The sequence below is a fragment of the Lolium perenne genome, chromosome 6 (assembly GCF_019359855.2).
Source record: "Lolium perenne isolate Kyuss_39 chromosome 6, Kyuss_2.0, whole genome shotgun sequence".
NCBI lineage: Eukaryota > Viridiplantae > Streptophyta > Magnoliopsida > Poales > Poaceae > Lolium > Lolium perenne.
Window position 1 is genome coordinate 62,586,770 of NC_067249.2, and position 21,109 is coordinate 62,607,878.

Below are 21,109 nucleotides of genomic sequence, written 5' to 3' on the forward strand. Positions count from 1 at the left end.
TCGGACAAGTAAAATATCGCGTGACAAAGGGAATTGGTATCGTATGTGAATGGTTCATTCGATCACTGAAGTCATCGTTGAATATGTGGGAGCCATTATGGATCTCCAGATCCCGCTAATGGTTATTGGTCGGAGTGAGTACTCAACCATGTCCGCATAGTTCACGAACCGTAGGGTGACACACTTAAAGTTGGATGTTGAAATGGTAGAACTTGAATATGGAATGGAGTTCGAATATTTGTTCGGAGTCCCGGATGAGATCCCGGACATCACGAGGAGTTCCGGAATGGTCCGGAGAATAAGATTCATATATAGGAAGTCATATTCCAAGTTTGGAAATGATCCGGTGCATTTATGGCAGGTTCTAGAAGGTTCTAGAAAAGTCCGGAAGAAATCAGCATGGAAAGTAGAGTCCCGGAGGGACTCCACCTTGCATGACCAGCCAACCCTAAAGGGGAGGAGTCCAAGGTGGACTCCCCTAGGGTGGCCGGCCAACCCACCTCAAGGAAAGGTGGGAGTCCCACCTTGGGTAGGACTCCCTCCTTGAGTAGGTTTCCCACATATGGGAGGTTTTAGTGTTGGGGTCTTATTCGAAGACTTGGACTAGAACTCTTGGTGCTTCCACCTATATAATGAGGGGCATAGGAGAGGGGGGCTGATCACTTCAAGCCTCAGCCTTGGCCGCACCCCTTAGAGGGCCGGCGCCCAACCCCCCTCTCTCCCCAAACCCTAGCGGTCTCTCTCCTCCACCTCATCCCGCACGCTTAAGCGAAGCTCCGCCGGATTTCTCCATCACCACCGACACCACGCCGTCGTGCTGTCGGATTCAAGAGGAGCTACTACTTCCGCTGCCCGCTGGAACGGGGAGGTGGACGTCGTCTTCATCAACAACCGAACGTGTGACCGAGTACGGAGGTGCTGCCCGTTCGTGGCGCCGGAAGCGATCGTGATCAAGATCTTCTACGCGCTTTTGCAAGCGGCAAGTGAACGTCTACCGCAGCAACAAGAGCCTCATCTTGTAGGCTTTGGAATCTCTTCAAGGGTGAGACTCGATACCCCCTCGTTGCTACCGTCTTCTAGATTGCATCTTGGCTTGGATTGCGTGTTCGCGGTAGGAAATTTTTTGTTTTCTATGCAACGTTATCCTACACAGGATTCTCTGTTCCGGCACGCTGCCGGGACGGGGAAGTGCCCCCGGAAGGCTTCTCCATCGACATCACCGCCATCTCCATCAACGCTGATGTCTCCCATGAGGAGGGAGTAGTTCTCCATCGAGGCTAAGGGCTGTACCGGTAGCTATGTGGTTAATCTCTCTCCTATGTACTTCAATACAATGATCTCATGAGCTGCCTTACATGATTGAGATTCATATGAGTTTTGTATCACTATTCATCTATGTGCTACTCTAGTGATGTTATTAAAGTACTCTATTCCTCCTCCATGATGTAATGGTGACAGTGTGTGCATCATGTAGTACTTAGCGTAGTTTATGATTATGATCTCTTGTAGATTATGAAGTTAACTATTACTATGATGGTATTAATGTGATCTATTCCTCCTTTCATAGTATGATGGTGACAGTGTGCATGCTATGTTAGTACTTGGTATAATTGTGTTGATCTATCATGCACTCTAAGGTTAATTAAATATGAATATCGAATGTTGTGGAGCTTGTTAACTCCGGCATTGAGGTGCTCTTGTAGCCTACACAAATAGCGGTGTTCATCATCCAACAAGAGAGTGTAGAGTGGTTTTATTATGTGATCAATGTTGAGAGTGTCCACTAGTGAAAGTAGGATCCCTAGGCCTTGTTTCCAAATACTGCAATCATCGCTTGTTTACTGTTTTACTGCATCTCTACTTACTGCAATATCTCTCACATCAACTGCACGTCAGCAAACACTTTTCTGGTGCCGTTGCTACTGCTCATATACATTCATACCACCTGTATTTCACTATCTCTTCGCCGAACTAGTGCACCTATACATCTGACAAGTGTATTAGGTGTGTTGGGGACACAAGAGACTTCTTGTATTGTGGTTGCAGGGTTGCTTGAGAGGGATATCTTTGACCTCTTCCTTCCTAAGTTCGATAAACCTTGGGTGATCCACTTAAGGGAAACTTGCTGCTGTTTTACAAACCTCTGCTCTTTGAGGCCCAACACTGTCTACAGAAATAGAAGCGCGCGTAGACATCACTCTCTCCGATCCATATTAATTATATTTATATCGTTTATATAGAAGCAGTATCTACAAATATTTTAGTTGTAAATATACATTTATTTATATTTATCATAATTAATATGAGCTGGGAGGGAGTACTAAAAAGTCGTGTTGTTTCGACCCCAGAAATAAGGTGTGGTACTCGACAGTTTTTTAGTAACCATCAGTACCCACAGCGCAGCTCCAGATTCCGACGTGAGAGCGCTCGGCACGAGTCGGCGAGCATGGCGGCTCTCACCATCATCCTGCTGGTCCTCCTCACGGCCCACCAGGCGCTCGCCACGGCGGCCGGTGACGCGCACCCGGGCTACGCGGGCGCGGAGGCCGACACCTGCGGGCCGTCGCTGGGCGGCTCTTCCTCCTCCTCTGTAGGCGCGGCGGTCCGGCGTCATGGCCCGGAGCTGGAGGAGTACGGTGGCGGACGCATCATAGACATCACGCACGCGTACATGCCGGGCAAGCCGGCGTACGCGCCGGGCGCGACCGTGGGCCCGGTGGTGCGGCTCAAGGAGTCGATGGAGAACGGGTCAGAGTACAACCTGTCGGAGCTCCATATGGAGTGCCACACCGGCACCCACCTCGACGCGCCGGGGCACTTTAACCAGGCCCACTTCGCCGCCGGCCTCGACGTCGACACGCTAGACCTCGAAGTCCTCAACGGTGAGTGAACTATGCTTTGATCTTCGTCAGTCATGTGCGCATTTGAGGGGGAAATATGAGATGCTGATTCAGATGCCAACTGACACAAGCAACTGAGCAGCCGATGCATCCTCTGATTTCAGAATAGCTGTAAAAAAACTATCGCTAAGATTCTGGACACAAAATCGCAGTTACTTCAATGCATTATTAGCATGCTACTTGTCAATGATTTGTTCTTGTTGCTGGACAGGTCCTGCATTACTGGTCGATGTTCAGAGAGACACAAATATAACAGGTAGCGCTTGCAGGTTTTTCTTTCCTTCCATGAAGCTCCACCTCCTCCATCACATTCACATCATTGGTGCATCACCTGTTTTTTTTTTTTTTTTTTTTTGCAAATGATGAATCACCTTGCTAGCAAACATATTATCCTATCATGTCACGAGATTAATTTAGCATGCATGGGAGATGTAAGTATTTCGCTCATATGGTGTTGTATTCAGATATTGGCTTACCACAATCAAGAAATTCCAAGTGGTTTGATATGCATGAACTCATTGCGCATAGAGCACCATTTGCCTTTTGGCACAAAAATAAGTGTCGACATCTTCACTACGAATATTCTAGTTCGAATGGACGCCGCCTAGTATTTGGTATATGATTCCCCTCTAACTTTATGCAGCTGAGGCAATGGAATCCCTAAATATACCAAAAGGTGTTCGTCGAGTTCTCTTCAGGACACTGAACACAGACAGGTGTGGCCTCTTTCAAGGGCACTTATTCCACTGTATAATACATTTTTTACGACATAGTTTGCAAGTGAATGTAAGCAAATGATATGTAGGGGGCTCTCGTGGAAGGAAGGAGGTGATATGAGTTATGTTGGATTTACAGAGGATGGTGCACAGTGGTTAGTTGACAACACCGACATCAAGCTGGTTGGTAGGTTGCAATATATTGGATTTTGATCTACAAAATCTGTATCAGGTTTAGATATATATTCTTCGTGCTCTGGCTATGGCTTCATATATTTGCTAGAAGCCTGTGCAATCGCGAACTAGCTAGGTTTTGTTTGTTGTATGACTTTTTCTTTTCCCTTATCGTATCTAGTGCAAAACTAACATGATAATATATTCCTATCTGCAGGGCTTGACTATCTATCAGTTGCATCACTTGATCATGCAGCTTCCGCCCATATCGTCTTTTTCAAAAATGCGGTAAGATGCTTCCCTTACCTGAGTGCAAAAAATAAGTAAACAACAATGGCATCAGTTAACCTTGTTACCTTTACTAGCTGCTGTTTCCTTAATGTAACTGCAAAAAAAAAACCTTCTCAAACATTACAGACTAAATAATCAAATCTGAAAAGAATCTTACTACAACATTGCATGCTGACTAGTTCACCAAAGTCTTGGTTCCACATTGTCCTTGCTAATTAACCTCTTTGGGGTACAATATTTGGTTACTCTATTTTGACGCTCTTGCGAAGAATATTACAGTAGACATGTAGATGATCAAGAACTGAATGAAGTAAATGCTTTGTAAGAGATTGCGTCATAAGACCGGGGTTTCCTCTTTTGAAAAAAGAAGATATTGCATCATTGGCTGGAATCATCCGTTGATTGGCTTACTTTGTTCTCTCAGGATATCATCTTAGTCGAATTTCTGAAATTAGACAACGTCAAGACTGGAATATACATGCTGCACTGCTTACCTCTAAGATTGGTTGGCTCTGAAGGGTCACCAGTCAGGTGCATTCTTATCAAGTGATCACTCCGCTGCTCACCGCTGCTATTCTCGAAGGCTGCAATTGATCATGCCCGTTGATGCTACATATATACGCTGGCTAACATCATGGTGTATGCTCCATCTCTGTACAATAAACACTGCATGTGATATAATTTGTTTTCCAGAAATTTGTCATGCAGTATATTAATTTGTACTGCCGATAAAGTATTTCAATTGGAAAAGATTATGTAGCATTACTACAGATAACTGGTGCAGCAGAAACATAGTCTGTAATGGCAGTTTGCTTGCTCGAGCGCTGTTGAGCTGCAACAAAATTTTGAAGTACTACCATTTTTTTATGAGTGAGTTCTGCAATATTTCCACTCCTGCGATGAAACATGTCAGTATTGATATTTTGAACTATTCTGTAGTTCTTTTGTATGTTAAGATGTCAAGCAGCTATATCTACTAATGTATTTTTGACAAATAAATTATAAATGCAACGCTGAATAAGAAATAGTTGTCATAACCTAAGAATATATCAAGAAAAAATAAATCGATGTATTCTTATTTTTCAAAGATTGCATACTTCTTTGGGCTTGTTTTGATCCTATATAATCGTCCCACGCTTTGCTACACCAGAAAAGCACAAGTTAAGCAAATTTTATCTAGGTAGTCACCTATTTTCCTGACAGCTAACCGCAAATATATAACTCTCTTTGATTTGTAGGATTCTAAAAATGATTTTTTTTGGACTGTGGTGTCATGAAAATTAAAACAATATAGATTTTTGTTTTATTTCATCATGAGGAAAACAAAACATCCTTTCTAGGAGTAATAGGTTTGAGTTGATGCAAAAGTTCCTACAGTATATGGTGCAAAGTAATAGAGAAAAATCTATAGGATTCAATCTTACGAATATGAATTTTTTTCCTAAGGATTTCAATCCTCTGAAATACCTATGAAAAATCTTTGAATCAAAGAGCCCTTAAGCCCCATGCAGGACCGATATGCTGGTTGCCTACCTGCAGGCAAAATTTGTAACCTTAAAGTAGTAACGAAAGAAAATGAAACGTAGTCCCATTTCTGAGAGACGGGCACGAATTGATACTTAAGAGGGACTGTTTGGACAGATTAGAAATTTTGTGGTTTCCAGAGACCGCCTCTTATTCTCCAACCTCCAAGCAGCCGAGCTGAAGGAGAAGCTGTCACTGCAACTCGGTGTGTACATATCGGCAGCAGAATCTTCCTGTAGCAATAACCGATTGAGAGAGCGAGAGCGCTCGGGACAGCAACTCGACCAGCAACCATGGCGGCCGCGGTGGCTCTAGCCCTCCTCCTGCCGGTCCTCCTCCAGGCGAGCCACGCTCTCGCCACGGCGGCCGGCAACGCGCACCCGGGTTACACAGGCGCGGACGCCGGCACCTGCGGTCCGGCGCGCCACGGCCCGGGGCTGGAGGAGTACGGCGGCGGGCGCATCGTGGACATCACGCACGCGTACCGGCCGGTCATGCCCGGCGCGACGGTGCAGCCGCTGCTGCGGCTCAAGGAGTCGATGGAGGAGGGGTCGGACTACAACCTGTCGGATCTCCGGATGGAGTGCCACACGGGGACCCACGTCGACGCGCCGGGGCACATGAACCAGGCGCACTTCGCCGCCGGCCTCGACGTCGACACGCTCGATCTCGACGTCCTCAACGGTGCGTGTCCCCGCTTTTCTCCGAGAAGAACTGTGTACACTCTGGTCAGTTTTCGTCAGATAAGTTCAGTGTTAGCTGTTACTGTGGGAGCTGACTGAGGTGTGGAAGGAGATGATGAAATGGAGAATTCAATGATTTGACAATTCACGTATTCTTCTTCCTGGACAGGTCCCGCGTTACTGGTCGATGTTCCAAGACACACAAATATAACAGGTAGGGCAAGCCGGATGTTTTCTCTCTCATTTTTTACAGGGAGCTGAATCGTGAATGAATCGCACTTCTAATGAACCTCTTCTCGTATCATGTCACCAGATTTATTTAACTTGACGAGAGATACACTCATATGGTGTTGTATTTTGATATCAGTTTTCTCGATCGAATTCATGTTTATTTACACTGATTTGACCAAATTTAATATGCTCAGACCATCATCTGCACTTTGAAAAAAGATGATGCTGATATTCTTGTGGAAAATATTCGATTCATGTCCATGTGGTCTAGTGTTTGGTAAATTTCTTTTCGAAAAGGAGGCAAACCTATTCCCCCTCTAATTCTGTGCAGCTGAAGCAATGGAATCTCTAAATATACCCAAAGGTGTTCGCCGAGTTCTGTTCAGGACATTGAGCACAGAGAGGTGTAACCTCTTTATGAGCATATATTCATGTACAAAATACATTTTTCACCATATCACTAGCCCATCGTTTCATGGGCTGTACTGAACATGTATGTAAGCAAACGATATGTAGGGGCCTCATGTGGAAGGAAGGTACTGATTGGAGTTATGTTGGGTTTACAGAAGATGGTGCACAGTGGTTAGTTGACAACACCGACATCAAGCTGGTCGGTAAGTATGCATACATAGGTTCGGCTAGTTCATGGCCTTTTTTTTTTGCTTGAAAATCAATATAAGTATTTACTTCATTACCTCATCTGATGTGGAACTTAACATAGTGATATTTGCAATTCTGCAGGGATTGACTATATATCAGTTGCTTCGTTTGATCACTTGATCTCCGCCCATGTGGCCTTTTTCAGAAATGCGGTAAGATGTTACCCTTTCACGAGCTCAAAAGAAATCAAAAACTGAAGCTACCATTTAATTAACCTCGTCGGTCTCTGATCCTACGTTACTTACTGGCCAAGTCTTTTTTTTTTTGAACAGGGATAGGCCCCGAAGGGCCTGGATACTGCATTAAACATAAAGCGGTGTGGTACAGAATACATAAGGAACCTCCAAGAACAGCACATTTTGGACCAGGTCCCTAGCTTTTACAGAATAGACCCTGAACAAATAGAAGAAAAAGCAATCGGGTGCTCCTACACCGCCGACGATCACAGGACTCAAGCGACGGCCGTCGCCACCAGTACCGGGGACTAGATCACTTGGTGCAGTGAAGAGGATGAGCTCCGCCGTGAGTCCACCATAGGGCCTCCGATGGAGGTTGGAGAAAACCTGACGCAACACCAGCTGGCCAAGTCTACTGCGGGGAATTCCTTCTCGAGCATTACTGACTAAACAACCAACTCTGAAAACATGTCAGTACAGCATTGCATGTTTCCCAATTGACCAAAGTTTTGTTCCACAATATCCTTACTAATGAACATCTTTTGGGGGGTACAATGTTTGCTTACGCTGTATTAATGCTCCTCCAAAGAACAGTACATTTTTCATATCGGTGATCAACACAATTAACTTACCTTAGATATCATCCTGGTCGAATCCCTGAAACTAGACAACGTCAACACTGGACTGTACATGGTGCACTGCTTACCTCTAAGACTGGTTGGGGCGGAGGGTTCACCAATCAGGTGCATTCTTATCAAGTGATCACTTCGCTGCTGCAACCTATATTCCCCGCTGATGTTACATACTGGCTAACGTTACAGTGCATGCTCCATCTCTGTAAAACAAAGGCTGCATATCATGTAGGAGTAAATATGTTTTTCAGGTAAATATGTTTGTACTGTCGATGAAGTATCTCAATCAGCAAATATTATGTTTACAGTGTAAATGTTGAGCTGCAACCCTCGCTGAACCTTTTGTTCAGTAAAATTGTAAAGTACCTTTTGCTTTTGAGCGTTCTTACAATATTTTCACCCTGCGAAGAAGCATTTCACTATTAATTCATATTTGTAGATCTTCTTTGCATGCTAATCTGTCAAAGTGTTTGTCTTTTTCATAAGATAGTTGAACCTTCTGCATCCGCCGATAAAGTCTATCATTATTTAATTAAACTAGATAAAAGATAACAAGGGCCAAATAACAGCAAACAGGGTACATGTAATAGGAAGTACTGTCAAAACTATGAAAAGATATATATGTGACAATTAACACCTGAGGTTGCTATGTTCTAAAACTTTGCAACTGCATACCTATCATGCCCCTGATGCTACATAGTGGCTAACGTTATGGTGTGCATGCTCAATTCTGTAAAATACAGGCTGCATAATATTTTTCGATAAGGAGTAGTATATATTAATGTCGCGGAGGTACCAATCACATTTAGCCTCTACAACAATGAAACGCCCTAATGGCATTACAGGCTGCATAAAATGTAGGGGTAAATATGTTTTTCAGGTAGATATGTTTGTATTGTCGATGAAGTATCTCAATCGGCAAAAACTATATAGCAGTACTATGGTCTACAGATAACTGGTGCAACAGAAACACATACTGTGTGTAAATGGGAGTGTGCTTGCTCTGCCGTTGTTGAGCTGCAACCCGAACTGAACCTTTTGTTCAGTAAAATCGTCAAGTACCTTTTGATTTTGAGCGGTTCTCACAATATTTTCAACCCTGCGAAGAAGCGTTTCACTATTAATTCATATTTTATATCTTATGTCTTTTCCGTAAAATAGTTGAACCTTCTGCATCCACGGATAAAGTCCACCATAATTTAACTAAACTAGATACAAGATAACAAGGCCCAAATAACAACAAACAAAGTGCGTACATGTAATAGACAGACCGTCAAAAACATGATATATATGTGACATTAACACCTCGGTTGCGAGTGTGGCATTTTGTAGCTCGAGTTACATGGAACCTGTTTTTTTTTTTAATTTAAAAATGGAATTTCATAGGTTCAAAAAATATGAACAATTTTTTTTTTGAGATAGATAATGTTGTATTCTACCACTGTGAAAAAAAAAGCAATACGAAAGACTGAGTATTTGGGCTGTGCAAAATTCACAAATCCATGGATCTGAATAAGTGAACAGTATAGATTTTGAAACATCCAAAATTTGTCAGAAATTGTCATTTTTCGGTAGCCTCGAATATAATATATTTCATCCTGAGATTCCGCACAGTAGTAGAGTACATCATTGTCTACATCGAGAATTTTTTTTAATAATTTTTTAAAACTTCAAAATGTTGAATTCGAATTTTGTCAAAAAAAAAGGGACCCATGTAGCTCGGGCTACATTTGGACTTTTTGCTACAGTTGATATGTTCTAAAACTTTGCAACTGTTCAATAAGAAATCGCTATCTCAAAGATATCCAGAGAAGAAAAAAGACACTCCATTTTCAACGATTGCACACTTTTGGTAGTTGGCTCTTGGGCTTGTTTGGGCGGTGGTGTCTAAACAATGCCACGCTTTGCTACACAACACAACTGGGAAAAAGAAAGGAGCAAGACAAAGGAAACGAACATAGTCCATTTTCCAAAGGAATAGATGTACTGTACTATTTGATGGGGATTGGCCCCCTGGATTGCTTGGACTTTGGACTGACTAAAAACGCCGAGCTGACAGAAGCTGCAGGCATCCATCCCCACGGCAGTTCAGTCAACTGAACTCGCTGTGTACTTATCGGCAGCAGCCTCCAGTATTGAATTGACACCAGGAATCAGGGAGATCAGGAGTACAGTAGCACTGAATTTCCAGTAGCCATCACTCCCAGAGTCCAGAGTCAGCGAGAGCGCTCGGCACGGCAAGCCGGCCAACCACCATGGCCGCGGCGGCTCTCGCCCTCCTCCTGCTGGTCCTCCTCCCTGCCCACCAGGCCCTCGCCACGGCGGCCGGCGACGCGCACCCGGGCTACGCCGGCGCGGAGGCCGACACCTGCGGTGCGGCCCGCCACGGCCCGGCGCTGGAGGAGTACGGCGGCGGGCGCATCTTGGACATCACGCACGCGTACCGGCCGGCCATGCCGGCGTTCGCGACCGGTGCGACGGTGGGGCCCCTGGTGCGGCTCAAGGCGTCCATGGAGGAAGGGTCCGAGTACAACCTGTCGGAGCTCCGGATGGAGTGCCACATGGGCACCCACGTCGACGCGCCCGGCCACATGAACCAGGAGCACTTCGCCGCCGGCCTCGACGTCGACAAGCTCGACCTCGACGTCCTCAACGGTGCGCGCTCCCTGTGTTTTCTTTCTTGTGACTTTTCTCGGCCGGAAGATTTCGCCGCTGGAGTTCATCAGAATTAGCATGGTGCTAGTACTTGTGAATGATTTGACGTTTGACTTGTTCGTGTTCCTCGACAGGTCCTGCCTTGCTGATCGATGTTCCAAGACACACGAATATAACAGGTAGTTTCCTCTCTTTTTTTCACAGGGAGAGCTCAGCTCCTATATGACTCTACTGTACTGCATCATCGATGAATCATCACCCTGCTAATGAACTTCTCATATCATGTCACAAGATTAACTCAACATGACGAGAGCTACATCAAAAGTATACCGAATTTCTCTATTGAATTTCATGCTTTTTTTAACAGTTGTTCAATGTGAATTCAATATGCACAGACTAGCATCTGCATTTTTTATGTGAATTCAATATGTACCGTCTTACTAAGAATATTTGATTCACATACATGACTTGGTATATACAGCTGAAGCAATGAAATCCCTAAATATACCGAAAGGTGTTCGTCGAGTTCTCTTCAGAACACTGAACACAGACAGGTAGAGAATACATTTTTCTCCATATCATTAGTTGAACATTTGAAAGGCTGTATTGAAAATGTATGCAAGCAAATCATATGTAGGGGGCTCATGTGGAAGCCAGCTGGTGACCTGAGCTATGTTGGATTTACAGAGGATGGTGCACAGTGGTTAGCTGACAATACCGACATCAAGCTAGTCGGTAAGTAAACTGTAGCTTTTTGGTATCATACCAGATTTTTTTTGCTATAATAACCTTTAAAAAAATATGTACTATCCAGGTTCAGATAGTTCATGCCATTTTTGCTTGGTGGATCAATATAGGCATTTACTTGCCTTATCTGATGTGAATTTAACATAGCGATATTGCCAATTTTGCAGGGATTGACTATATATCAGTTGCTTCGTTTGATCACTTGATCACTGCTCATTTGGCCTTTTTCAAAAACGCGGTAAGAAGCAGCTGCCCTTTCATGAGCCCAAACCGAAATATGAAATTGAAGCCACCAGTTATGCTCGTTGCTCTGTACTAATCTCTGATCCTACGTTGCTTATTCCGCAAGTCCACACCAGAAATTCCTTCTCAAGCATTACTGACTAAATAACCGACTCTGAAAACATGTAGTACGGCATTGCATGCTGACAAGTAACAAGTTGGCAAAAGTGTTGGTTCTACAATTTCCTTACTAATCAACCTCCTTCGGGTGTAAAATGTTTGCTTACGCTATTTCAATGTTCCTGCGAAGAACATTACATTTGACATATTGATGATAAACACAATGAACTTACCTTCTTGGAGTTTGCATTATTGATTGAAACTTATCGGTTGGTTTGCTACTTTGTTCTATCAGGATATCATCATAGTCGAAGCCCTGAAACTAGACAACGTCAACACTGGACTATACATGCTGCACTGCTTACCTCTAAGACTGGTTGGGGCCGAGGGTTCACCAATTAGGTGCATTCTTATCAAGTGATCACTTCGCTTCTGCTCTGGCTGAAGGCTGCGATGTATCGTACCCACATATGCTACATCCTCGCTACTGTTCTCGGTGCACAGTTTCTGTAAAAAGAAAACGCCTCATGTCACATATATATGTTTGTACTGTCAAATCAACAATGAAAATTAGTATTACTACAAGTCTGTGGTGCAAGACCAAACCTATAGTGAATTAGGGCAGCCTGCTTGCTCTGCCAATGCTGTGTTGTGTGCCTGTAATGGTGTGACCCATGTTGAACCACATGAACTGAGCAGTTTATAAGTACATTTTGCTCTCAGGTGATTTCTGCAATATTTCGACTCAACTCAGACCAAGAATATGATGAAACCTGCTACTCCTATTCTCATTGCTGCCACGTTGAACTCTTCTTTGAGATGCTAGCTAGTCAAAGCTGCTATAGCTGCACTATGTTTCCTGTGTAACTCAAAACAGGTTGCACGCTGGTGAATATAGCGTACGATCTTTGGATGCTTACTGTATAAGTTCTCATTTTTCCCTTCTAGCTGCAATTGATGATACTGATATAACAGCTACATGGATACTCTTGTGCACGTCTACTACCTCCAATCCACAATAAGTGCCAGGGGTTTAATTTAAATTTGAGCTAATTTGAACTAAAATCCCGACACTTATTATGGATCGGAGGGAGTACTATATTAGCCCTGGCTCCTGAGCAAAATGCCACTACTCATTCTTTGAAACGCTATCATGCCAATCTGACATATCTTTCCATGCTTACTATCTCGTCAGTAATACCTTACATTACTTTTACAAGAGTAAAGCAATTGGACCGTCCTCACAGGAGGAAAAGGTAGAGAGCATGTCAATCTGATACAGAGTATATCTTTGGATGCTTACAATATCATCAGTACTAACGTACATTACTTTACAAGAGTAGGTGCAAAATTGTATGAGAAAGCATATGCGGTCACTCAAGCAGATCAGTGAAAATTCAGTATACCAAAAAGCAAACTAGTAATGCTACAGACAGCTAATCTTGAAAGCATGACCCAATGAATCAAATAACTGGAACATCGGTTTTGCCATATTGATGATGGCCTACTTTTCTATGTCAATTTTTCCGTTGCACCTTGTGTTGAATGACCCATCCAGCAGCTGAGCCAAGAACAGAAGCAATACTTGGTATAGCACCAGCAGGTAGATCTGTCAGATCGCTCTTAAGGATCAGCCCATTATGTTGCAAACAGCGGCTGTGTAAGCCTTGAGTTAGTACTTGATCACATGGTGCCGCAGCCACAGCTCATACATAACCATGTGGAATGCATCATAAGGAACAGGAGGTGAGTGCCATACAAAGTGTTTCTGAACCTGCAATCCCAAATTAACATGTTAGTATCGGAGTGCGCCAGAAACAATCTAGTTTTTTGGGCACTACGGAAAAACAATCGACAAATCAATAGGATCCACTACTCAGGTCTTACAAAAGAACTTTCGAGTAGCTAATAGTCTAGTGAAAAGACATGACCAAATAAAACCTCAACCAAAGAACAAAAGTGGTGGTCTTGTTATTTTGTATTCTGATCTCCTAGATTATTTTCTACAACAATTAGATTCAGTATACAACAACATTCTTCTGATTGTAAATAACTTTTCTGTCTTCTAGATAAAGGAAGGTGAATATATAAAGAAGTTTTATAATGAAAAAATCTTCCTCAAGAGATGCATACCTGAACTAGAGATTTGTGCAATGCAACGAACTCTTCCTGTGATATAGATTTTAGGATACTCTTCAGTTCATATACATCGCGCTCCTTAAGTACAACCGCAAACTTTCTCCAGTCAAGAACATCATTGAAAGGCAGATCATAGTAGTCTGACAAAATAACTACAAGAACATAACAGAATAAATTAGAACGTAATAATCTGGAGAGCACTAAAAAATTTAAGTGCCCATGAAATGAGAATAATAACAACGAATGGCCATGGGTAGCATGTATTTCACATGTAAAAAATACTAACCAGGCACACAACCATAGTGTATTGAATCAGATATACGAGCACTGTTAACTTGAGAGCCACCAGGACAGATACAGAACTTAGTACGGTAGAACTGCTTCTGATAAACTAGCTCTCCAATAGCTCTATTAATCCGATTATTGCTGATAGCAAGCTCTGTATCATTCTCCCAGACTCGTGCTAAAATAACTCTTATTTTTGAATTGCGATGGCCAGCCCAAAATCCAAGATTTGTCCTGTTTCCATTGCAGAAGCAACAAGTTAAAGATGCAGGTTTAGGAGGAACGCAAATAGATCCTTAGGCTGTAGTTGGGACCAGTTTATGGTTATCAATTACGAGCAACTTCCAAATTCCATATGCACTAGAACAAAACATTGAGCAGTGTAAAATCATGTACACTTCTGAAGTATTCAGATTCAGAGAGTATAAACGCATTAATAATGAGACAATTGGGTAAATAAGCGTGTGAGTTTCTAAAAACTTCTACGCAATCCAGATATTTACTTCATAAGAGGCTATAGTTATTAGAGTCATAGCCATCAAGTCTAGCAAATTTAAAACTTAGGAGTTCCAAACAGTTAAATACAATAAAAACTAGCATATAGAATATCTTTTTCTTAGATCACATATAGAAGCCCATATAGGGTACTTTATTATATAGCACAACAAATAGGAAGTGTCATCTAAACCTGTTTTCAATGTCATTCCCTCCTTCGGGTAGAGCAAATGGCTGTAATACTTGAGGCAGAGCAACATCCTTATGAGGTATAAAGTCAACATTATAGCTTGGTGAGCAGACAACTCTAATAGAGTTCTTCACCATGAATGGAAGTCCTTCGAACGCCCTCACGCCTACGTCATGGCATGTGACAAAGAAGTGGTCCGCTCCTAGCGTCCGGTTCCAGTAAGGGTACTTGTTTATCAAGCCTTCAACATAATCCTTAGCTATCATTGTCATATTTTCATACGAAGTACCCTGCAAGGTAATTGCAAGAATAATTTAATCAAAGACCAGACGAGCACAGCAACTAATCAGTTCAAGTGGCTTCTGGTCACTCAGCAGCATAGTGATCTTTTGGAAAGTAAAGCTTGATTCCGAGCAATACTAAGGAAATTATAGCACTACAATCTGATGAAAGGAGAAGTAGGGCTAAAGAGAGTGTAGGGGACCTTGCCGCGCATCTTGTGGGGCGAGATGGGGACGAAGAAGAGATCGGCACTGTCGGGGTCTTGGGTGCGAAAGCGGCTCTCCCGGATGTTCTGGAAGAAGTATCCCTCGCTGGCGTACTTGCCGGTGAGCTTCCGCGGCGTCTGGTAGAAGGTCTTGGGGTCACCGTCCGGGTAGATGTATACCTTGAAGCTCCGCTCCATCTCCGCGTAACCCGCCGCGAATGCCTCGGGGGAGTGGTACACTGACGGGCGCGGCGCCACCGGCGTGGAGGATGAGAAGGGCCGGAGGCGGCGGGATTCATCGACGGAGAGGGAGGGGGCCGCGCCGGGGCGGAGCGAGCGGAGGAAGAGGAAGGATATAGAGAGGAGGGCTACTGTGGCGAGGAGGAGGAGCGCCCGGGGGAGGGGAGAGGAGGCGCCGGCGAGGCGGCCGGCCATCGCCGGAGGTGGGGAGAGGAGTGGAGCGAGGGAGTGATGCGGGGTGCGGATTGGGAGGGAACAGCAACTCAAGGGTGTTTTCTGTAAAAGAAAGATGCCGTTTAGATCTTCTGCGTCTTTGGGAGAAAAATTATGATCTCTTCGATTTTCAAAGAATTTTTATTTAAATTTGGTGGAGTAATAGTGATTTTCTCTACGAATTTCTTTGAACTACATTCTAAAAAAGTTTTCCAACCACTGCAACCTATTGCGAAGAACCATTTGCTTTACGGAAATTTTAAGGATAGTCGAGACTAACTTCTCATGCATGTAGTAACATAAACAAATTCGAAACTAACTTAAAAGTTTAATTTTTTTGTATATACTAAATTTTCTATTCAAATGATAATCTGTTATCGACGGGGCACCAAAACTAGATCACATATGGTTATGTTTTGACACATTTTGAACTCTTGTGTCAACATTTTTATTAAAAAAGAAACATGTGCCAATTTTAGTACTAATATGTGGCAATTTTATAAATCTCGGATAGCAACTGTAAATTTGAAAAGAATGCGGCAAAATATAGCAACATAGTGTTCAGTTTTGAAGATCTCATCTGGACCCATCCGACCAGGAGCGGTGCTAAATCATGGGAGGGTCCAATAGGGTGGAAGGGTGGGGCTAGGACCACCCTAAGAATTTGGCCCAATAGCCCTATTATATAAGATATATTTGAGAAAAAAATAACATCTCTAGACACAGCCCGAGAAGCAAAAGACGTCCATATCGGTTTCTACTCTCAATAATCGGGGCGGCCGTTCTGGCGATCCCCATACTTGCCCTAGCCTTGGCGATACTGCAGTTATAAACTCTGATTGGAGGTAATTTGTGATTTGATTCGATCAAGCAAAGGAGCCCAATCGGAAGCAGCGACCGAGCAGGGCAGCGCTGCAAATTAGCAGAGAGCAAGGATCACCACAACTACATGAGCTAAGTAAAGCTAGTGCACCAGGTTAAGCTGAGAATAGTGCATCAGGGTGGCCATAATTCCCTCCTGCAATGCTATAAACGTAAGAGCAACTATCTATGCTTGTCTTGCTTGAGAGATGCATTAGAGAAACTTCATGTCCAGCTCCGCCCCTGAATCCAACTAGTTGGAGATGGATTGTAAATCGGGCTTCACAGTTTCACTCATGTTTCTTTCCCTATTATTTCGGTTTTTTAGCCCTACAAATCAAAAAAGCATTAAGAGTGCAGATTATGATCGTTCAAACAAAAACAGTCTTATTTTCTTTGGAAATTAAGAATCCTAATTTTCTGTGGTACAGCTTGCCAAGATTACACACCATGGTCACAAGGTGTAATGTCGGTACATGCAACGAAGTATTTATCTGTCTTGGATGACAAACAAAACCACGCTTACGCTGGATCTGCATCACAAAGGTGCTGCTTTACGTGCTGGAACACATGAGGCGATGAACTGTTTAAGGGTTGAAGGCATTAGCAACGTGCATGCGATTCCAACGCCACTTTACCACTTTTATATTCCAGTACAAGCACAAGAATGACTGAATAGTCGTTTTAGATCCACAGCTCCATGGAGCTCGGTTTTTTAAATCAAAAGCATCATTTTGAAAACTCAAAAATTCTGAAAAAAGTTTTTATAGCCACAAATATTTTTTGTGTAGCCCAAAATGAATGTACTCCCTCCGTTCCAAAATGTAAGGCGTCTAAGGATTAGTCAAAAGTCAAACCTTACTAACTTTGATCAAATATTTAGAAAATAATATTTTCATCTACAATATCGGATGGACACATTAAGAAATTAAACATTATGGTGAATCTATTGATATTGATTTAGTATTGTAAATATTTCATATTTTTGTGTATAAACTTGGACAAACTTAAAAAATGTTGACTTTTAACTAATGCTTAGACGCCTTACATTTTAGAACGAAAGGAGTATTACTTAACTAAACTTTACAGATGCATAGAATACATCTCTATGTATCAACTGATACAGAACAAAAAAAATGGAACTTCTAAATATCATTTCCGAAATTTGAAAAATCCCAGGCTCACTCGAGCCCGGGAGAAAAAACACCGCACTCCAAGAATGGCATGCTACATAATTTACATTTTTCAGGTCTATTTACATTTCACAGCTCTTTAGTTCAGACGCTAACATGCAGTACCATACCAGTACTACAGTAAAGCAAAAGAGCCTACATTAAATTTCTACTGGGTGCTTCATGGCGGAGGAAGGCAAGTGTCAATCAACACATTCGATGAAAAGTTTCTGGAATTTTAAAGGACTATATCATGCAAGAGAAATAGTCCTGGAGTCTTGGTGAGTCAAGTGGGTGACATGCACCATGAATCTGTGCAGAATGAATCACTGCATTCAGCTGCTGGGTCTGTATCGCCGGAGGTAGAGGAACAATGCCGTGAAGGCCGCCGCTGCGTAAGGGAACACGGTCCAGATGCCCTGTTTGCAAAGGAAGTATGATTTGGATTAGAGGAGTTAGGGGGAGGGACAAACGGCAGTGTGGGGTGTGGGGGGCAGATGATGTACCACGGCAGCTGCGACGCTTGCAAGTGCCACGACTGGGCGTTCTCTGAGAAGAAATCCGACCAATAACTGCAGTGAAACATCTTGAATGTTATGAGTAAGGATTGACAGGTTTTTGTTCACTGATATGTGGCAAGTTCTTGTGTTGATAAATCATGTGGCTGTATCAAGTGGTCAATTGGTAACTTAAGAACAGAAAACAGTTTCAGAACCAAATTATAAGGTCAATGCCACTTTACCTGGATCGGAAGAGTAAATAGACAGCCACAACAAACTCCAGCGAAATAACAATCTGCGGATACACCCTGTTTACAGTTATCAATAATGTCAATGACACAGCATTCATGAGCAGTATAATGTTGAAAATTTTAACTGAGAGTGAACCCTCAAGAAGTACTAACTGCTGCGCCGGCCAGAAATGCTGTGGGATTCCTTACACCAATTGAAAATCGCTCAACTGCAGTAAATTGAACCAATATTTAAGTGCTCAAAAAATTGTTTATGAACGCATGTGGTGCATTTTGTGGAATTTACAGCACTTGATGTTTGCCCAAGCTTATCAATTGTTGAGAAACTACTTTCAGACGCATACCAAAACCAATCAGATTCCCATACTTTTGTATCGCACTGGATACACTAAGGGCTTTCTCCTTGCTAACTCCAAGCTGTAAAAATTAACTATAATTAGATCTCAATATAATGCATGAAAGGTTTGTGCGTGATTTTGCAAAATAGAAGACACTATAGCAAGGTTAACAACTAATCTTATAGTGGGCGGATAAACGAAAATCCCTGCCTAACCTTGCTGTATATGTCTTCAGAGGCTTTTGTTTTCCTAAAAAGCTTCCCAAGATAGAAGGGAACCATATCGCTGATACAAACACCCCTGCATCAAAGGATGGTTTATGGTAATATTTTACATTAGTTAATGTTGTAACATCCTCTGACAAAAGGTCTGTATACAGAGACAAAGGGTGAGCATACCAGTAAACCCACAACACTGTAGAAATTATATAAGATGCATTCGACGAGAACGAGTTAACAAAAGATTGCCAAGTTCCATCCAAACAAAGGGTCCGTGATAAGGAAATCCCAACCTACATTATGAAGAACTTACACTTATAAACAATCAAACTAATATGAACAAGTATAATAAAGTTGCCCAAGTGAAAAATAGAGCTAGAATCTTAGATGAGCAGTCTGAGGTACCAGTACAGAGGACAGACCCAAACGTTCAAAGCCTCTTCACTGATAAACAGTCCAAATCCAGCAGCCATGAGCAACCAGAAGTACACCCACCTGAAGAAATTTTATTAGCAAACCTAATCTAATATACAAAAATCAATGAAGAATTATTTAAGACATGGACCAGAGCCCAACATGGGGGCCATTGTCTCTAGACATCGACTATTGTGTGTAGTGTTCGATTCAATCACAGTTCACGGAGGAATAGATCTGACACCTCAGACTCCCAGTGCCTCACGAATACGTTTCAACAATAAATATTTTGTACTTCAGCATATATTTATTCCTAGGGTAATAGCACAACATTTAGCATGTGGGAAACAGAGATGACAGAAAAATGGTCAAATGTGCATACCCCGGCGTATATTCAGGAATTATGACCTTCTTCCCAAATAGAGAAAATGTATATCCGATAGTTGCTGCTGTTGTATCTGACTGCGTAGAAGCATCGATAATTTGGGGCAAGCTGAAAGAAGGGCCAGCAGAAGATTGCTTCATTAAGATCGATACCGCGGTGACCGTCACTGCAACACCCAGAGCAACTGCCACTTTTGCAAGGAAAGAAGCACCAGGATTGCTAGATTCCGCTTCCACCGCATCAATGATCTCACTCGGATCACCGCCACCAGCACAAGATTCTGGCCCAGACGTCGCCTTCGCAGTCCATGAACCCAAACGGCGCAACCTTCGCAAACTGTTAACGTTTGCAGCAAAGAATTATCACACATCCATCAACAATTTTCCCCAAAAGCACTACCTTTCTGTAACAAAATCGAGCACTAAATCTACGAGAGATGACTATAAGAAATCCACAGCTTGTTAAATTCAGTGAGAAACATAAGCAAACTTAGGAACAACTACACTACAGATGCTACAGCGATGCACTAGATATTAGCCACAAATCGAAGCTTAGAAGCGTCATTTCTAGCGGGGCGTGCTCCAAATTTGCGCAGGAAGCTAACGATGCCGTCTGCACAAACGCCTACGGAGAAAAGCCACCCTCAAACTCTGATGTTACCAGGGGGCAAACTCCAAGAGAGGGAGAATCCAACCTCGTAATACGACAGCGGGCGGCGGCGGACCGGCGGGATCCGGCCGAAAAGGTGGCTCGGTTGCGGAGGAGACGAGGAGGAGGCGGTGGCGGAGGGGAGCCGAAGTGCGCGGGGACCATCGCCATGAGGAGGCGGCGGCGGCGCGCGTGTGTGTATCAGGAGCAGGCTATCAGCGTATGTTTTGTGTGGCGCCAAAGTAGGTTGGTTGCTGCAGGGCGGGGGGAGATGATGATTAACAGTGTTGATTGTCTTGCATGAACCGCTTCTTAAACTAGTGTTGGATTAGGTCTGCAGAAATCGTTTGGTTCGGCAGTTTTCAGCGGTGCAGGCAAATCTCCACGCCCGCTGATGCAAAAAAGAATCTTCTATGCACGGACGGAGATGAAAATGGAGATGCCAGGAGCTGCAGCGCGCATCGGCGAAAAGCAAAAAGGGGGCGGGAAGGATTTCGTCACCTCCCGCCGCGCTCCATTGATACGTTGCAAACGTATCTATA

General features: G+C 43.2%; 5 protein-coding genes across 6 annotated transcripts; 3 read left to right on the forward strand and 2 right to left on the reverse strand.

The window, feature by feature from the left end:
• The first annotated feature begins 2,367 nt into the window (after positions 1 to 2,367).
• LOC127308159 (cyclase-like protein 1) lies at positions 2,368 to 4,972 on the forward strand. The gene is made up of 6 exons (XM_051338928.2): positions 2,368 to 2,882; positions 3,112 to 3,156; positions 3,544 to 3,616; positions 3,706 to 3,803; positions 4,008 to 4,078; positions 4,506 to 4,972. Exons 1-6 carry the CDS (start codon positions 2,447 to 2,449, stop codon positions 4,629 to 4,631), a joined length of 849 nt encoding a protein of 282 aa, XP_051194888.1. The 5' UTR covers positions 2,368 to 2,446; the 3' UTR covers positions 4,632 to 4,972.
• An 882-nt stretch (positions 4,973 to 5,854) lies between these two features.
• Positions 5,855 to 8,352, forward strand: LOC127308162 (cyclase-like protein 1). 2 transcript variants are annotated; one of them, XM_051338931.2, is made up of 6 exons: positions 5,855 to 6,289; positions 6,458 to 6,502; positions 6,851 to 6,923; positions 7,036 to 7,133; positions 7,261 to 7,331; positions 7,452 to 7,984. In XM_051338931.2, the coding sequence occupies exons 1-6, from the start codon at positions 5,899 to 5,901 to the stop codon at positions 7,455 to 7,457; spliced, it is 684 nt and encodes a 227-aa protein (XP_051194891.1). In that variant the 5' UTR covers positions 5,855 to 5,898; the 3' UTR covers positions 7,458 to 7,984. The 2 variants fall into 2 exon arrangements, with proteins under 2 accessions (XP_051194891.1, XP_051194890.1); XM_051338930.2 differs by lacking the exon at positions 7,452 to 7,984 and adding an exon at positions 7,992 to 8,352 and having other exon boundaries at positions 5,859 to 6,289.
• A 1,766-nt stretch (positions 8,353 to 10,118) lies between these two features.
• Positions 10,119 to 12,467, forward strand: LOC127308160 (cyclase-like protein 1). The gene is made up of 6 exons (XM_051338929.2): positions 10,119 to 10,642; positions 10,777 to 10,821; positions 11,124 to 11,196; positions 11,280 to 11,377; positions 11,557 to 11,627; positions 12,027 to 12,467. Exons 1-6 carry the CDS (start codon positions 10,243 to 10,245, stop codon positions 12,150 to 12,152), a joined length of 813 nt encoding a protein of 270 aa, XP_051194889.1. The 5' UTR covers positions 10,119 to 10,242; the 3' UTR covers positions 12,153 to 12,467.
• Positions 12,468 to 12,867: 400 nt separating this feature from the next.
• LOC127308158 (probable glycosyltransferase At5g03795) lies at positions 12,868 to 15,836 on the reverse strand. The gene is made up of 5 exons (XM_051338927.2): positions 15,325 to 15,836; positions 14,844 to 15,130; positions 14,157 to 14,389; positions 13,865 to 14,022; positions 12,868 to 13,505 (listed from the first exon to the last, which is right to left on the reverse strand). The coding sequence occupies exons 1-5, from the start codon at positions 15,760 to 15,762 to the stop codon at positions 13,404 to 13,406; spliced, it is 1,218 nt and encodes a 405-aa protein (XP_051194887.1). The 5' UTR covers positions 15,763 to 15,836; the 3' UTR covers positions 12,868 to 13,403.
• A 1,934-nt stretch (positions 15,837 to 17,770) lies between these two features.
• LOC127308164 (uncharacterized) lies at positions 17,771 to 20,850 on the reverse strand. The gene is made up of 10 exons (XM_051338935.2): positions 20,614 to 20,850; positions 19,917 to 20,255; positions 19,543 to 19,615; positions 19,301 to 19,413; positions 19,118 to 19,202; positions 18,909 to 18,981; positions 18,718 to 18,773; positions 18,556 to 18,621; positions 18,320 to 18,385; positions 17,771 to 18,232 (listed from the first exon to the last, which is right to left on the reverse strand). The coding sequence occupies exons 1-10, from the start codon at positions 20,736 to 20,738 to the stop codon at positions 18,149 to 18,151; spliced, it is 1,080 nt and encodes a 359-aa protein (XP_051194895.1). The 5' UTR covers positions 20,739 to 20,850; the 3' UTR covers positions 17,771 to 18,148.
• Positions 20,851 to 21,109: the final 259 nt, after the last annotated feature.

What these genes read in the sequence shown, in the direction of transcription:
- LOC127308159 (XM_051338928.2), top strand. Translation starts at nt 2,447, where the DNA reads ATGGCGGCTCTCACCATCATCCTGCTGGTCCTCCTCACGGCCCACCAG. An exon ending in GAGAGACACAAATATAACAG is followed by an intron (nt 3,157 to 3,543) that starts GTAGCGCTTGCA and finishes AACTTTATGCAG; the next exon opens with CTGAGGCAATGGAATCCCTA. An exon ending in TCGTCTTTTTCAAAAATGCG is followed by an intron (nt 4,079 to 4,505) that starts GTAAGATGCTTC and finishes TTGTTCTCTCAG; the next exon opens with GATATCATCTTAGTCGAATT.
- LOC127308162 (XM_051338930.2), top strand. Translation starts at nt 5,899, where the DNA reads ATGGCGGCCGCGGTGGCTCTAGCCCTCCTCCTGCCGGTCCTCCTCCAG. An exon ending in AGGACATTGAGCACAGAGAG is followed by an intron (nt 6,924 to 7,035) that starts GTGTAACCTCTT and finishes AACGATATGTAG; the next exon opens with GGGCCTCATGTGGAAGGAAG. An exon ending in TGGCCTTTTTCAGAAATGCG is followed by an intron (nt 7,332 to 7,991) that starts GTAAGATGTTAC and finishes TAACTTACCTTA; the next exon opens with GATATCATCCTGGTCGAATC.
- LOC127308160 (XM_051338929.2), top strand. Translation starts at nt 10,243, where the DNA reads ATGGCCGCGGCGGCTCTCGCCCTCCTCCTGCTGGTCCTCCTCCCTGCC. An exon ending in AAGACACACGAATATAACAG is followed by an intron (nt 10,822 to 11,123) that starts GTAGTTTCCTCT and finishes TGGTATATACAG; the next exon opens with CTGAAGCAATGAAATCCCTA. An exon ending in TACCGACATCAAGCTAGTCG is followed by an intron (nt 11,378 to 11,556) that starts GTAAGTAAACTG and finishes CCAATTTTGCAG; the next exon opens with GGATTGACTATATATCAGTT.
- LOC127308158 (XM_051338927.2), bottom strand. Translation starts at nt 15,762, where the DNA reads ATGGCCGGCCGCCTCGCCGGCGCCTCCTCTCCCCTCCCCCGGGCGCTC. An exon ending in CCCACAAGATGCGCGGCAAG is followed by an intron (nt 15,131 to 15,324) that starts GTCCCCTACACT and finishes ATTACCTTGCAG; the next exon opens with GGTACTTCGTATGAAAATAT. An exon ending in TGCACAAATCTCTAGTTCAG is followed by an intron (nt 13,506 to 13,864) that starts GTATGCATCTCT and finishes TTGGGATTGCAG; the next exon opens with GTTCAGAAACACTTTGTATG.
- LOC127308164 (XM_051338935.2), bottom strand. Translation starts at nt 20,738, where the DNA reads ATGGCGATGGTCCCCGCGCACTTCGGCTCCCCTCCGCCACCGCCTCCT. An exon ending in GCCCGCTGTCGTATTACGAG is followed by an intron (nt 20,256 to 20,613) that starts GTTGGATTCTCC and finishes AAACGTTAACAG; the next exon opens with TTTGCGAAGGTTGCGCCGTT. An exon ending in CATTTCTGGCCGGCGCAGCA is followed by an intron (nt 18,622 to 18,717) that starts GTTAGTACTTCT and finishes AACTGTAAACAG; the next exon opens with GGTGTATCCGCAGATTGTTA.